This window comes from Archocentrus centrarchus, chromosome 20 (genome assembly GCF_007364275.1).
Source record: "Archocentrus centrarchus isolate MPI-CPG fArcCen1 chromosome 20, fArcCen1, whole genome shotgun sequence".
NCBI lineage: Eukaryota > Metazoa > Chordata > Actinopteri > Cichliformes > Cichlidae > Archocentrus > Archocentrus centrarchus.
Genome location: NC_044365.1, coordinates 30,565,429 through 30,581,117, shown reverse-complemented (window position 1 = coordinate 30,581,117; position 15,689 = coordinate 30,565,429). Strand labels below are relative to the sequence as shown.

General features: G+C 39.8%; 1 protein-coding gene across 4 annotated transcripts; it reads left to right on the top strand.

The window, feature by feature from the left end:
* The first annotated feature begins 306 nt into the window (after positions 1-306).
* On the top strand, positions 307-11,193 carry zc2hc1a (zinc finger, C2HC-type containing 1A). 4 transcript variants are annotated; one of them, XM_030756537.1, is made up of 11 exons: positions 323-374; positions 652-721; positions 1,417-1,490; positions 4,650-4,766; positions 5,207-5,233; positions 6,266-6,407; positions 7,303-7,445; positions 8,031-8,136; positions 8,299-8,374; positions 8,991-9,083; positions 9,569-11,193. In XM_030756537.1, the coding sequence occupies exons 2-11, from the start codon at positions 706-708 to the stop codon at positions 9,702-9,704; spliced, it is 930 nt and encodes a 309-aa protein (XP_030612397.1). In that variant the 5' UTR covers positions 323-374; positions 652-705; the 3' UTR covers positions 9,705-11,193. The 4 variants fall into 4 exon arrangements, with proteins under 4 accessions (XP_030612400.1, XP_030612399.1, XP_030612397.1 ...); XM_030756538.1 differs by lacking the exon at positions 323-374 and adding an exon at positions 550-568; XM_030756540.1 differs by lacking the exon at positions 8,991-9,083 and having other exon boundaries at positions 307-374.
* Positions 11,194-15,689: the final 4,496 nt, after the last annotated feature.

The window sequence follows — 15,689 nt, the reverse complement described above, 5'->3', positions numbered from 1 at the left end:
AAATTTTCCAGATTCCAGCGAAAATGAGGCAACCCAACCTCCAAACCACATTAGAAAATATTTAATGGCATGGTTGGGAGTAATACTGGAAACATGACACAGGTTCCCTCCCACGCTCCACCTGCTGTCCAAAATACACACTGCATTAATCCTAAACAATGCAGTAACAACCAATCAAATACTCGGATATTCGCCCATCCAGCGGCATCGGACAAGCCAGTTGCTATTGGTAGCCAAAGATCAGTAGCGTCAAGACAGTTGCCATCTATTAGCAATTGGAACACTATTATAACGTCCCAGGGGCAGAAACGCCAGCATATGGACTAGGAATAAATTATTATTTGAATACTATCTACATGACAAAATAAATTAAGGTGCATTTCTGAAAGAATTCACGCGATAAACCCACCCCACAATAACTAGTATCGACATAACTCGCATAAATGCAGACAAAAAAAAATATTTTAAAGTCATAACCAAGAAAGTAGAGCTGAAGAGTCATCACTAATTTACAAAGCCCCGCTGAATTAATTTATATGCAAATTAAAATAACTTTTTTGCAGGATAAGTGAGTAAAACTAAAACCTTTCCTCCTTTGTTGAACTTAACCGGAAGTGAGTGGGAGTTAGTCATCTCGTATTTTCCGTTTAGGTTTGGCCGTTTTCAAACAACAGCACCAGGACCAGACAAGGGAATAACATAAGGATGGAAGAATTTGAAGGTAGGCTATATTGCTCTTCGTGAGTTTATTTTATCCTTCTATGGCAAATTTGGAGCCTCAGCATTTCGATTTTATCTTCCAAATAAACGCTCGGGGGTTGGCTGCTGCTTAAGGTGAACACTTTTTGATAGCGTCCTCCTTTTTGTTTGGGTTTAACCCAAGGAATGCTAAGGTAACGGCAGGGCCAAAGATGAAGCTAGCTGCTGCCTGTCTGTTAACGGGTGTGAATCCTAGCTAGAGGAGCTAACCAATGATAGCAAGCTTCTAACCAATAAAGGTTTAAATGATTGACTTAAAGCATGTATTTCAATGAATCGTCAGAGACTGATTGCCCTTGATATTAAATACCTTTGTGCTAGCGACAGTAATTGAGCAATACTTCGAAGTGTTTGACTGTGGACGTTAACCTTAGCTAAATCTGACTGCTTCCCTCCTGCTATTTTCAGAAAATTTGGAAATTCCTCGTTGAATTGACCGAATAAAGGCAACAATAAAGCTTTTGCATACACATTTCTGTGCCAGAATTACAATGTATGACAGCGAATGTATTTAATTTGTATGAACTGCTAACTAGGTCATTATTTTCTTCCCATGTTCATTTAATTAGTTCAACGTCTTATGTAGTGCATTTATGTTCTTGGACTGTTTTTGTTTTTGACTTTCTACAATCAGAATTTATTCTGTTATTCTTGCAGATGGTGACGCTCCTCCGGTTGACGATCGGGTTCAATGCAATACCTGTAAAAGATGTTTCTTCCCCAAAGTCCTGGTAAAAATGACCACCACTTGCTCATTTCTGACATTTCTTAATGTGCTATGTTGTACGATGACTGCTAAAAGTACATCATTTTAATAGTAGACACATGTTTAGTTTGATGTAGTGAATTAAGGTCATATAAGTTTTGTGCCTTCAGTGCTTTTTGCTAAAACGTGATTTTGTGTGTGTGTGTGTGTGTGTGTGTGTGTGTGTGTGTGTGTGTGTGTGTGTTGATCACGCACTGTGGTTAAGTTGCCTGGTCGACACTATTTACCACATTGATTCTCAGCTGACAGGATATCAGCTGTTTGTTCATAAATAATCTGTCACTGGCTGTGATCCAGATAGCCAGTAGGGTCCTGTGAAGAACTCTTCAGGGGATAAGATAAGATAAGATAAGATAAGATAGTGTTTATTTGTCACATGCACAGTTATACACAGTACAATGCACAGTGAAATGTATTTTGTACCTGCAACCATATATACACACACATATAAATAAGAAGAATAAAAATTAAAAAAAGTAATTCACACTATACACTATACTCTATATACTATACACTATACACACTTTTATAAATTATAATATTTACATTGTGCAATAATGGTCCAGTTAGGGCTCAGAGTTGAGCAGACGGATGGCTTGTGGGTAAAAACTCTTCTTCAACCTTTCAGTCTTAGTCCTCAGGCAGCGGTAACGCCGGCCTGATGGGAGCAGGGAGAAGAGAGAGTGTCCGGGGTGGCTGGGCTGTTTTAGGATCTTCATGGCCCTCAGCCTGCACTGCTTGGTGTAAATGTCCTGCAGGTTGGGGAGGGTGGTTCTGATGGTCCGTTCAGCTGAACGAACCACCCTTTTTAGGGCCATGAAGTCCTGCTTGGTGCAGTTTCCCATCCAGGTGGTGATGCTCCCACGCATGATGCTCTCGATGGTGCAGGTGTAAAAGTTCCTGAGCACCTTGAGTGGGAGCTTGAAGTCTCTCAGCCGCCTGAGGAGGTAGAGACGCTGTCTGGCCTTCTTCACAGTGATGTTTATGTGATGAGTCCAGGACAGGTCCTGTGAGATGGTCACTCCCAGGTATTTGAAAGTGTCCACTCTTTCCACCTCAGCACCACTGATGACAAGTGGATGGTAGTCCCTCTGCTGCTTCCTGCTGAAGTCCACGATCAGTTCCTTTGTTTTGCTGACGTTGAGCAGGAGGTGGTTCTCCTGGCACCAGTTCTCCAGGCGGGAGACCTCTCTCCTGTAGGCTGTCTCCTCATTGTGAGAGATTAGTCCCACAACAGCAGTGTCGTCAGCAAACAAGATGAAGGGTTTAACAAAGCAGAAACGCTTTTGTTGTTGTTGTTGTTGTTTTTAAATCATGTAGTATTGACTGAGAAACTGCTGTAGTAGTACTGTTCTCTGATAAAGTGCAGATCAAAATATTGGTTGTCTGTGATCATCTAATGGAATTGATTGCAGAGGAATCAATAAGAAATGCAGATTTGTACTGTCAAAACTATTTCATAGTGGGCCCTTTGCACTTTAAAGATGAATCTTAACACTTACACTGACTGGCCTATTGTTGTGTAAAGTGTTTTTTCACGTTATTGTCTATATAGTAGTAATAAATGCACATTAAAATATTATGATGTACAATATTAACTTCACTTACTTACATAATATAAGAAGCCTGGCATAATTTAGAAAGGGTGCCTTCATAGTGCGTTCAGCACATGTAGCAGCGTAGCGTCACAGCTGAGCAGAACATGGTGTGGAGTCAAACCATCATGTTAAGCAGATGGTTAGTTTATGAAATACAGAGCTGGAAATTTTAAAAATATTAAACCCATTATTTTATTTTCTCAATGTAACCCTGACATACTATGACTATCATTATGACTTCACCAGCACCTTTGTTTGGTGCACCTGTTCAACAGCTTGTTAATGCAAATACCTAGTCAGCCAATTACGTGGCAGGAACTCGGTGCATTTAGATGTGTAAACCGAGAATCAGAAAAAGGTGACTTAAGTGACTTTAAGTGTGGCATGATTGCTAGTGCCAGACAGGCTGGTCTGAGTATTTTAGAAACTTTTGATCCACTGGGATTGTCTCTCATCTGTAGGTTTACAGAGAATGAAAAAGAGAAAGTATCCAGTGAGCGGTAGTTCTCTCGGTAAAATGTCTTGTTGATGTTAGGGGTCAGAGGAGAATGACCTGGCTGCTTCAAGCTGATAGGAAGGGAACAGTAACTCAGATAACCACTGGTTACAACAAAGTTATGCAGAGCACAGCACATTCAGACAGCAGCAGAGGACCACACTGGGTGGCACTCCTGTCAACTAAGAACAGGAAACTGAAGCTACAGTTTACTCAGGTTCACCAAAATTTGACATTAGAAGACTGAAAAAAAGAGTCTTTATTTCTTCTGTAACATTTCAATGGTACGGTTAGAATTTGATGTAAACAGCGTGAAAGCACGGATCCGTCTTCCCCTGCATCAGTGGTTCAGGCCGCTGGTGGTGGTCTAATGGGGTGGGGGATATTTTCTTAGCACATGCTGGACTCCTAAGTACCAATTTACAATCATTTTGATGCAACAGCCTGCCTGGGTAATGTTGCTGACCATGTCCATCCCTTTATGACCACAGTGTACCCATCTTGATAATAATATAGCATGTCAATGAAACTCAGGTTGGGTCACACTAGTTTCTTGAATATCACAATGTGTTCACATGACTAAAACATGATACAGAGTTAATACATCAAAGCTACAATGGTTTCAGTGTGTTATTTGCATAGTCACGAGCATGGTGTTTCCTGGTAATACAAACAAGCAAATTTGTGCACCTATGCAAGCACTCAGCCTCATTAGTTGATAATGGCTGCATTAAAGCGTGGTGTTGTTCCAGATATGGGCAGAGATATATGCTTGGTTCTCCATCAGGAAGACATTAGAATGGTTCAGACAGTTGGATGCAGCTTTGAGTAGGTTACTGGTGTCGTTAGTGTTACACATACAAATTTATACTTGAAAAATAAATTTTCTTCTTTGTTCAAGAAGTGCATTTTGGAAGTGTAGTTGAAAACTTAAATGAAAGTAAAAGAATTGTGCAAATCTCTTTGTCAAAAACACATAAAAGCAGGTAATGTTTTATCATGTTTTGTACGCATTGTCCTCTTCCAACAGGAGAAGCATGCAAAAATTTGCCAAAAATCAACAGCTAAAAAGAGGAAGGTTTTTGACTCCAGCAGACAGAGAGCTGAGGGAACTGACATCCCTGTACTGAAACCCATCAAACCAAAGGTAAGCCTTCACCTAAGCAAAGGGATGGAATGCCAACATAACATTTCAGCAAGGATTTATTTGATTATTGATAGGAGAGAGAAAAAATGCTTAGTCACATATCTCTGTCAGAAAGCTAGCTGGATTTCACATGTTGTTTGAAACATTGTTGCCATTAAGTTCATATTTTTAAGGTCATTCCTTCAAAACTTATTACATATTACACGGCAAAGAGTGTAAATCTGCTGCTGTATTCATAATCTTGTATAATCTAGATACAAGGTCTGGATATAAAGGCTTCTAGATCAGGAGAACCCAGAAAAGCCATTAAGATATACACAACGTTGTGATGGTTACAATTGAACAGCTCATATTTGAGTTTACTGTTCCATGCAGCACATTCAGTGTTTTGTGTTGATGGTTTATTTTCAAAATGTAAACCACTTTCAATTGTATTTCAGTCACAAAGTTCATCTGCTACTGAAAGAGTAAGTTGATTTGTCTTTATTTTTCTTTTTGCTCCTCCTTCTCATAGATATGATTTTGAGCAGGATAAACTGCTGAATCCCGGGAGGCTTTCTCTCGCTGTTTTTCTGGCTACATAAATACTTTGTTTACCTTGAAATATTGGCTTGAATAGCCAGTGGGTGTGTCAACTCATTCTGGTGATATTAATAAAAAATAATCCTTTCATACCTCTTGTCTTTAACTGACAGTGTCTTTTGTATCCAGTTATATTTTCTCTGTGTTTTAACATGACTGTCTTAATGCTATATGTTCTAGTTCCACTGCTGCGGTCTCTTTGAACTTTCAGATTACTCCTTAACAACTCACCTCAAACCTGCAGAGTTTCATTTATTTCTTCTCTGTGAGAAACTGTCTCAAGAGTATATGTAGTCACTGTGAATAAGTAAGAATGCCCAGTTTGTTGCCTCGAAGTTGTTCAGATAGGCTTGGCTTCAGCTAACGTCTTCATGCTCACTCTGTCCTCCCACTAGAATTACAGTATTTTCAGCTTTGTGATATCAACAGGACAAACTTATAGTTACTTGCTTTTTTCCCTTTTGTTTGGCAGTACTTGAAGAATGAGGAATATACACTAAAATGTGCAGGGAGAAAATAAACATTGTCTCTAGCTCTTGCAAAATCACCTGTGTTTGTCAGACAAACATGTCTGTAACTGCACAGGACGAAGTAGAAATTCACCGAGGCTGTCATGTTGCCTCAAATGCAGTTTAGACAACTGAACTCGGTGAACTACTTCTGTCGGTAGTCATCAACTTTGGATAAAACTTGTACTTTAGTCATGGAAACAGTTTTTGTTAGTGTTAAGAGTAGAGTGAGTGAGCTTAGATAAGACAGTGTAATCATGAAATATTTGCCATGAAACCTGTCGAGTTAAAACACTTGGGAATGGGTGGCTTAATTGAATTTTCTTAATGTTAGATTGTTTAATGTCAAACTATAAAAGCAACCAGCTGTAACAGAGCATCTGCTTTGTGATGTTGTTGTTGTGCTAGGCAGAACCCCCGAAGAAGCCATCAAATTGGCGCAAGAAACATGCAGACTTCATTGCCACCATCCGGGCTGCCAAGGTCCTCAATCAGGTTATGAAGGATGGGGGACCACTGCCCCCACCACCTCCTCCTACTTATGACCCAGGTACCAACCTACTTCATTTTGCTGAAATTTCATTGCAGCAACTCAAAATGGTACTCGGTAGTTTATATAGCCAGCATATATTTGTACGCATGCCTGACAACATCGGGGCATGCTCCTAATGAGAGAGAGACGATGGATGATGTCGTGGGGGATGTCACAGAGGTGTTCTATTGGCTTTAGGTCAGGTGAGCGTGGGGACCAGTCAGTGATTCGTTCATCCTCCAGGAACTGCCTACATAAAGCCGGGCATTGTTGTGTTGTGCCAGGACCCACTGCACCTGTACCAGCATCAGTGTTGCATTGGGTCCAGTGGTCTGTAGTGGTCTGACAGTGAGTCCAAAGATTTTATCCTGATACCTAATTGTAGTCAGGGTGCCGTTGCCTAGCCTGTAGAGGTCTGTGTGTCTCTCCATGGATATGCCTCCCCAGACCATCACTGACCCACCATCAAACCGGTCAGTGTTACAGGCAGCGTAACATTTTCCATGGCTTCTCCAGACATTTTCACATCTGTCACATGTACAGATGTGATGTGCCATCCTGGAGGAGTTGGTTTGACTACCTGTGCAACCTTTGTAGGGTCCAGGTCTGGGTGGGTCCCCTTGGCTATCAGATAACGCTTTCTACTGCTAATAGTGGACAGTTTTGATAACAAGCCGGTGAAATTCTCAGCCCGGCACAGTGCCAGGCAATCAGCCGCTGACTAGAACCCTGCATAACTAAACGTTTGTGCAGTGTTCAGGAAATCTGTTTATCTTTCGTGTGTCTGAAAGGAAAAAAAAACGATTTTTAAATCATCAAATATCAGTTTTGTTAAAAATCCTATATCAGTTAAGTTCTTGCTAATTTTGATATATTATAACAGATATTTTCCTACTACCCGATCTCTCTTTAGACTATATCCAGTGTCCTTACTGTCAGAGGAGGTTCAACCAGAGTGCAGCTGACAGGCACATCAAATTCTGTCAGGAACAGGCTGCCCGAATGCCCAACAAAAGCAAGTTAGGAGATGCCAAGAAGCCTCCAAGTCGCACACAGGTACACACGTGCACAGATGTTTTTTTTTTTCTTTTTCTTTTTTTTTTTTTTACATGTTGAAAAATACACATAGGCAGGTTTATAAGTCTATACTGCTGATTGAAATACACGTGGCAGTTCTGTGTTATTGCTGATTACTGATAATTAAGAAGTGCTGCCTGTAAATCCTTGGCTTTTATGACCACGGTGAGACTCGCACTCTGTAGCAGATGTAGAACTACAAGTTACTTAGCAACAGCTATGGTGCATGGCTGGGGAGTTAATTTGGTAGCCAATAAAAACTGCAGGGTTTAAACCCTTCTGGTTAAGAGCTCTGATTTCCCATTATAATGAAAAGACCTAAGTCGTTAATCATTATGTCACTAAAGCTTCCTGCTGTGCCATGTTTCTACACTTGTTGTGTATTTCTTCCAGCCCACTCTTTTTAGAGCCAAGCTACATATTAATACATGCTATATACAACCACAAACCATTCTGCTTGTGCAGTCATAGTGATCTTTAGAATAACTACGTTATTTCTTTTTACCCATGGTGAAATCCTTTGTACTATGTGCTCATTTTCTGCTGCCTTCTCTCTGTGTTCAGTACAAGCCTCCTGCTTCCGTAAAGAAGGCCAACACTCCTGCTGTATCAACCATCCCTGCAGCCTCCTCCCGTTTACCCCAGAGATCAGGCCTCGGTCAGGCCACTGGTACGATACACACCGCTGTGTCCATCACTCCTCAATATTGTGTATTTGTGGCAGATTTTTCAAATAGTCACTAGCCTGTGTTTATCGCATAAACAAACCTAATACACACACAGTCGTCTATTCCTTGTCTCAATATTGCTCTCACCCCCTTTCTCACTCAAGGTATCCCATCTAGCAAGGCCTCCTCAGCAGGAACAGTGAAGAATAATCCCTCTGGGCTCACAAGCCCTCCCTCAGGGTTAGTACACAAATGCAAATGTGTTGCTTTAAATACTGGGTGTCCCAGTCTTGTTTGACTCTGTTCAAGCATATTCTAACACACAAAATGCCTTTTACACTTCTAGTGAACACCATTTTTCAACCTGAAAAAAAAAAAACATTAAAAATTCATCTTGGTTTTGAGATCATTTGATTGAGAATTGGCTGTTGTTAGACTATAAAATGATGTCAGTTTAATTTTGAGACACCCTGTACTGTGGGCAAGTCCAGACAGGTAAAAGGTACAATTCATTCATCACTAATGTCAGGGTGGCACTTCTTTTTTTTTTTTTTTAATTGTGTATTCAGCTGTGTCTATTCAAATATCTGTCGGAACGGTAAATCTTAGTGCATGTTGTTACAGCCAGGATTATATTTGTTTTGCGTCTGGTTTCAAACAATGTGAGTCAGAACAAAAGAAACAGAACCGAAAACACAGCGAGGCTTCCCAAATCAACAATTTCATTTCACTTTCTCACTTTTTATTCCTGGTATTAAATACAGTATGCCTACATGGTGTCTAGACGGAGGACATTTCTTTCAGTGGAAAACTTCTGAAACATCCTCGTCTGTTTTTCCTCTGATCTCTCTGTCAGTGTGGGAAGTAAGACCCGAGTAGCAAGCTCTGGCTACGGATCTATGAGGAACACTGGTCTCAACAAGAAGAAAGTAGACACCTACATATCTAGGTGAATGAACACCCAAAGTCTGAGCAAAATGAATTTGGTGACCTCTCCTGACCTCTGGTGGTTTGCTGTTGTATTGCATACACTACCTCTAATTTGACTTAGAATGTGGAAATTTTAATTTAATTAGATTTCATTTTATTTTAAGCAAGTTTTCCGTTCCGTTAATTAGGGATGAGTGTTATGTGCATATTAATTAAAAAATAAACAAAGGCAACTTTACAGCTTGCAGGATTATATTGATTACACCCGCCATACGTCTCCAGCATCTGATTGCTTCGGTGATCATTATCGCTTTGGAGCAAAACAACTTCCCATTTAATCAAAGTGAGGTGACATGTGGGCTTACAAGCTTACTTTTAAACTGGCACGTACTGTATATCGACTCAAACAGTGCTCATAAATATGTATTGTAAAATCCCCATACAGCAACTTTGTGTACATAAATTCTAAACTTGCTGCTTTGTCATTTTTGTCAATTTTCTCAGGAATGATATTGATGACGGGAACGACGTTGGGAATGGCGGAACGAAGAGCAAGTTTTGTCACGCTTGTGGGACAAAGTACCCTGTTGAATCTGCCAAATTCTGCTGCGAGTGTGGGGTCAGGAGGATGTGCATTTGACAGCAGTCAAAAGAAAAATAAAGTAGAGGGAAAGGAGAGATGTACCAATCCTGAAATTAGTGTCACAGATTTTCCCTTAAGGTAGTAAAGAGAGGAAAAAAAAAACCCAATTATATCCATCTTTATTTTCCCACACAGATCTTATTTCTTGGCAGTGAAGGTGCTGTGTGCAGACACACTGAATAATATCCAAATTCTGAACAGTACAGCCCACATTTCTTTGCATATCTTACCAAAAGCAGTGCAGTTCATTACAGGCTGACTGATCGCTGTGGTGAACAGATCTGGTACAAAGGTCAGTTAACCTGGAAGGGTTTAAGACACCAGTGCCTGATGTGGCTTTTACAAGTATAACCCATGAGTAGCTTTTCTTTCACTGCTCGATCTGCTCACAGCATTGCTGCTCTTTCCATTAGCTTATAAAATGAGCATTGCTGCCATGAAACTAGAGCCCATAGAGAGTCTGAGAATAGATATTTTCAGTGAAGGGGAAGGTGGTTGGGAAATAAAAGGTAAGACTTATAAAGGATATTCGGTAAATGCTATTAGTGCGTCTTTAGAAGGGAGTCGATGAGAGATGAGTGAGAGTCGATACAGACTTAAAAGCGGGTTGAAAAAGTAAAGGAAACGTGTTGGGTGGCTGATTAGAGGTGAGGGTAATTGCCCCTGTATCATAATAATTCAGCCCATGATTTGAAATGCATTCCTTAATCCCACCTGTCTCCGCATTGATGTGCAATAATGATGACTACTGAAGAAAGCAGTGCGGTTTTCTAAAGATAATTGCCTCTAATTTTTCTTATCGCCCTGTTTTGATAGGAACCAGCCCCCCCAAAAAATGTCGTTTGTACAGGCCAGTGCTCCCTTTAAGGGCACTCCACAGGCAAAATTTCTCACATTACACACAAATGTAGCATTTACTCATTCCCTTTATTCCCATTCATTTTATACAGTTATTTATTTTCTTATTCCCTTTCATTTTTATGGACTGAACAGTGATTGTACGTTTGTTTTTTTTTGTTTGTTTGTTTTTAATGCTCTATAGAATGAAAATGTGTTTTATTTAGATTTGTATGAAACCTAAATGCACCTGGATGTGTTGAAATTGCTTTATTTCTTTACAGTGTTTTTACTGAGTCAGTGTTCAGTGCATTTAGGTATTTAGGATCAAAAGTACGGTGACCCTAAAGACATCTAGCTGTCGACCTTTGCTCGATTACCCCCACATATGTAATTTGCTGGTGGGACTTGAAGAGAGGAAACCCTCTCCTTGAGGTGCATGATTAATTTAAGACATTTAACAGCATTTATTTATCTAAGTAAGGCATTTATTGCCGAACTGTATTTATGTGACACGATGGGAAAGGTTTAAGTGGAATGGAGGCCTGTTTTTTTTCCTATGCTGATAAGATCAGGTGTTGGCCTGGATATGATTGTGCACTTAATGCTGTGTATATCCACCATCAATAAATTTTGAAGACAGCTGTAACTGTGAGTCTGACTCATAAGTAACACACACACCTTATCTCTGTTTGGGATATAAATATATTTTTGATGATATGCCACATTATAAACAGTGTTAGTCATTAGCTTAAATATACATTTTCTATAGACAGGAGTTGGCTACATAATAACAAGTAATGTATGCTACCTGGCAGGAAGCATATATAGCTGCTGCACTGAAAATTGTAGCTGCAAAATGTAGCAAAGTTTCTGTAGTTATATTAAAAACTATGAGAAAACTTTTTTTTTTTAGTTTTTAGGCAGGTACCATTAGCCAGAGCATCAACTGACTGTGACACTAAAAGCTTCTTACTGTAGATATATCCCAGAAAGGGGGGGAAAAAAGGTCTGTGACCTGAGCTTAGCCAACTGTGGAAAGTGTGCTTTTAATATATAAATCATTCTCAATGATTAATCAACTCAGTGTCATATTAGACAGTACCTTGACACACAGCCTAAAACAACTCCCTGGGCAGGAAAATAAAAAGTAGAGGAGCTTTAGATATCCAAGATAACAGAGATCTGCCAGGGCTAGTAATTCTAATCTAAAGTGAAAGCAAAACTATATTTGAGCACCTTAATATTTCCTGGTCATGCTTCAGCAGTTGCTACTAAGTGCAAGTTAATACCATAGCAAATGCTTTGGAAAATTCTGTTTAGTTCCACATAAGCACCTTTAAGTTAATCATATGAACCCTTTTTAAACACAACTTCAACTAATAAACAGTTGTGTTGCAATTAGACAACATGCACTGTGAACTGGATGTAACCCACAAGATGCTGCATGAATCCGGGTTGTATATGCAGTACACAGCTGGTCCTTATTGAGTGGGAGTTGAGGATATTGGAAAAGGCTTGGGGAATTTATTTCCAGTTGGCTGAATAGTTTCTCTGTGTAGCTTGGAAACTTATCTGAAGAGTCAGTAGTCATACAACACCCAAAACAGCTGCTACAGAAATATACTGGTACTTGAAAGGAAAGCTTAAATGAAGTGGAAGCTCCTCGTTGCATAATCCACTGAAGCACTGCGTTGTGCAGAGGAAATGACAGCACATGCAAGTTTTTTTTTTGTTGTTTTTTGTTTTTTTGCTTCATGCTGTGATTTGAGTTTGGATTCAGGTATCCATTTATAAGGAGTTCAGCATCTCATAGCATTCAGTCATGGCAGAAAGGATTGCCTTAGCTCTGCAAAGTTTTCTAGTCTCCTTTCCCTTTTTTGTCCGGTCGTTCCTCCTTCGTCTTGTTGCTGCCCTCCTCCTCTTTGAATTCACATTGGGCTTTTTGGTCTAGTTGGTAAACACAGACACATGCTAGTTACTGTTGATTCAAGTGACTCAATAAAGCTAAGGAATATGCATTAAATGATAAATTATGAAGTCATTCTTAGCAAACGTGCAAAGTTATAGCTGGATATTTATCCCTTATTGTGAGATAAAATTAATTCTGTCTACAGAAAAATAAAAATCACAAGCTGAATTACAGATCACCATACACTTTATGTTGTATATATATAATGTATAAAGGGGTTTAGATCAAAATACAAGTCACAACATTACGACCACCCACATAACACTGTCGGTCTCCTTCACTTCTAAGGCAGCCCTCACACGCTGACACACTGATTCCACAAGACCTTTGGAGCTGTTTCAGACATCAAGATGTTAATAGCAGATCCTTACAGTCCTGCAGTGCTCTAATTGGCAAATTTTCTTCCAGCACATCCCACAGACTTTCAGTTGGATGAAGATCTGAGAGCCCAAGTTTAGAGTTACGTTTTGATTTAGAGCCCAAGTCAACACCTTGAACAATTACTGTAGTATTTCCTGATGGCTACTGTTATGATGGAGTGTGTACAGCCTAGCAAAGTGTTTAGGTAGATATTAAGTAACACCCACATGAATTTCAGGACCCAAAGTTTCTCACCTTTTTTAGTTACTAACCACAGCTGGGAACACTCTACAAGAGCCTCTTTTTTAGTTCATCTAGCCATCCCGGTTTGGGCTCAGATTGTTATGTGTGTCCGTTTCCCAGATTGTGGTATTGCAACATGAAGAGGTGACTAAAAAAACTTAGTACCTAATATATCCAACCCTTTGCCAAGTGGTGAGATTGTAATGAGATTACAATGTAATTCAAATCTGGGTTTAATGTGGCCGATCTGCACGAAACACAGGTTTGTTTGATCAAAAATAAGAGGGGAGGAAAAAAAAGCATAAAATCAAACATGTTACAGTGCAAGCCAGTATTTTCAACATGAGCTGGTTTGGTCAGACCTGGTGCACTAAAGAGGCTGTGGTTTGCTCTGCTGTATGACTCAGACTTCAATAATGAGCCTGAATCATCAAATCTGATTCTGATCCAACTCTTAAAATGAGGTTTTGGTGAACGGCACAGTATGTACCTGACTCAGAAGTAATTACGCTGTTGTTTCCCATGACATTTTGTTATCTTATATATCACTCCTTTGCATTATAGCAGTCGGTGTGGCTAGTAAAGATTAGCACCAGCATACTCAATAAGAGACTAAACTGCAGTTCCTGCTTCTATCAGAATTGCTGTAGCCTGTTACCAAGTAAACTAGTTTAGGAAACCAATAGGCTCATGTTTGAATTGACTCTTAGAGCCAACCAGCTCTGTCACCTATCAGTGAGTCACCCACTACAAAAACAACCACTTCAGCCAACATTCCATTGTCAGTTGTCATTAAATATGCTGCATCTCAGGCAGAGAAGCTGAAAGAAACACATTCTTAAGATGGTCACTTCCAAGGTTTCAAAGTACAAAACACTGAACTTATTAAAAAATATATATAATGTACATTTCTGCCAATCAGATACAACATTTAGGCTGATGACAAGTGAAGTGAATAATTAACACAGTGCAAAGCACAGCAATTTGATGCCCCTACTGCAGTAGAAATAGAAATGATAGCAGTGGACTCCCCCACCAGGAACAATGTAAGAAATGTGCCAAATAGTCCAGGGTTTTCACTACCCAGAGCCCAACGCAACTGAGCATTAATGGGGCGTGCAGAAAAAGCCTGATCCACGGAGTCCCCACCTTGCAACCCACGGGATCTGAATCCAACACCTCAGTGCCAGGTATCCCCAAAGGTCATGTGCACATACCCTGAATAGTAAGAGCTGCAACATGAGGGGACCTTCAAAATATCAAGTAGGTGGTTTTAATATTATGGCTGCATTAGACTTAGGGTACATTTTTTAAGTATTATAATCAGATAATGTGTGAAAAAACTTACTGGTTTCTCAGGACAAGCGCAGAGCACTGAGCTCAGGACAGACCTGATCAGAGCCTTTCCTACATCTTCATTCAGGTAGGAAAGCTGTAAATTCTTCATTTTGCAGGTTAGCGTGTGTAAGACGTTCACAAAACTCTGTAGAAGAGAGGTGAGACGTTTTAAACTTAATAATAAACCATATACAGTACGATCAGTGACAGCAAGACAGTGAGAGGGTTGTTGTGCTGCACAGGTCGAGCACCTGGGTCCAACTATGCATGCTTGTGGTAATGCAGTGCCCAACTGTTTAGAGCAGTGGTGAACACGTGCATGTTAAAATGGGCTAGCTTCTAAGTAAAAGAAAAATGTATCATCATTATGTATTTCAGTCGACAGACAGAATAATTATTACTCACTGCATTGCCTTGCGTGCAGCTGCGTGGCTGGTTTCTGTGTGCTGAGCAGTTTGAGTTTTGCAGCAAGGTTGTGATTTCTTTGCTCTTGAATGAATGAAACAGGAAGCAGTCAGTATTAGTAATACCACTAAAGATTGTTCAAACATTCACAGTGCAACTTATGTTTTCTTATTTTTTTATGATATTTTCAAGGAAATGTTGCTTTTTGTGTGTGGTAGTAGTGGTCTTTTTTAGGGTATTTTAATCGCTGAACAGTCCATATGCAGAAGAAAAAAAAGGCTTAATGCTGAACAATCTTTCTTTCTATCAAGATCCTGAAACGTTGCTCAACTGTGGGTCAAATACAAGACCCACATTTTAAATAGTGACTATTCACAGTGTTGAAATGTAGCAGCTGAACCTTTCAGTCTATAACTGCCAGTTTCCAGAGACCACTTGTTTGCTTTCTGAATCAACAGAAAAATTCCTGTGAGTGACGCTTTTTCTAACTTCATGTAAACATGCAAACCAGATTCTTTCCTTGTTTTTTGTTGGATAACTTCTTCCTGCAGTGTTTCCAGATATCTCCTCCAGACACTTAAAAAGGGTTAGGTGAAAGTCCAACATTTGATGCCAGATATTAGGTTGCAGCTGCTTTTGCACCATTCCCACCTCCAGTGTCTAAACCCTTCTGCTGTAACGTGTCTGCTTCCCAATACAGTTTTTCCATCTCATCCTCGGTGATTAGATTTCATAAGAAATGTTTTCCTTGACAGTGTGATACTACACCTGCATTATTTTGTACAGTTAATATCTACTCTAATCCTGAGACACATCCATCTGTATTA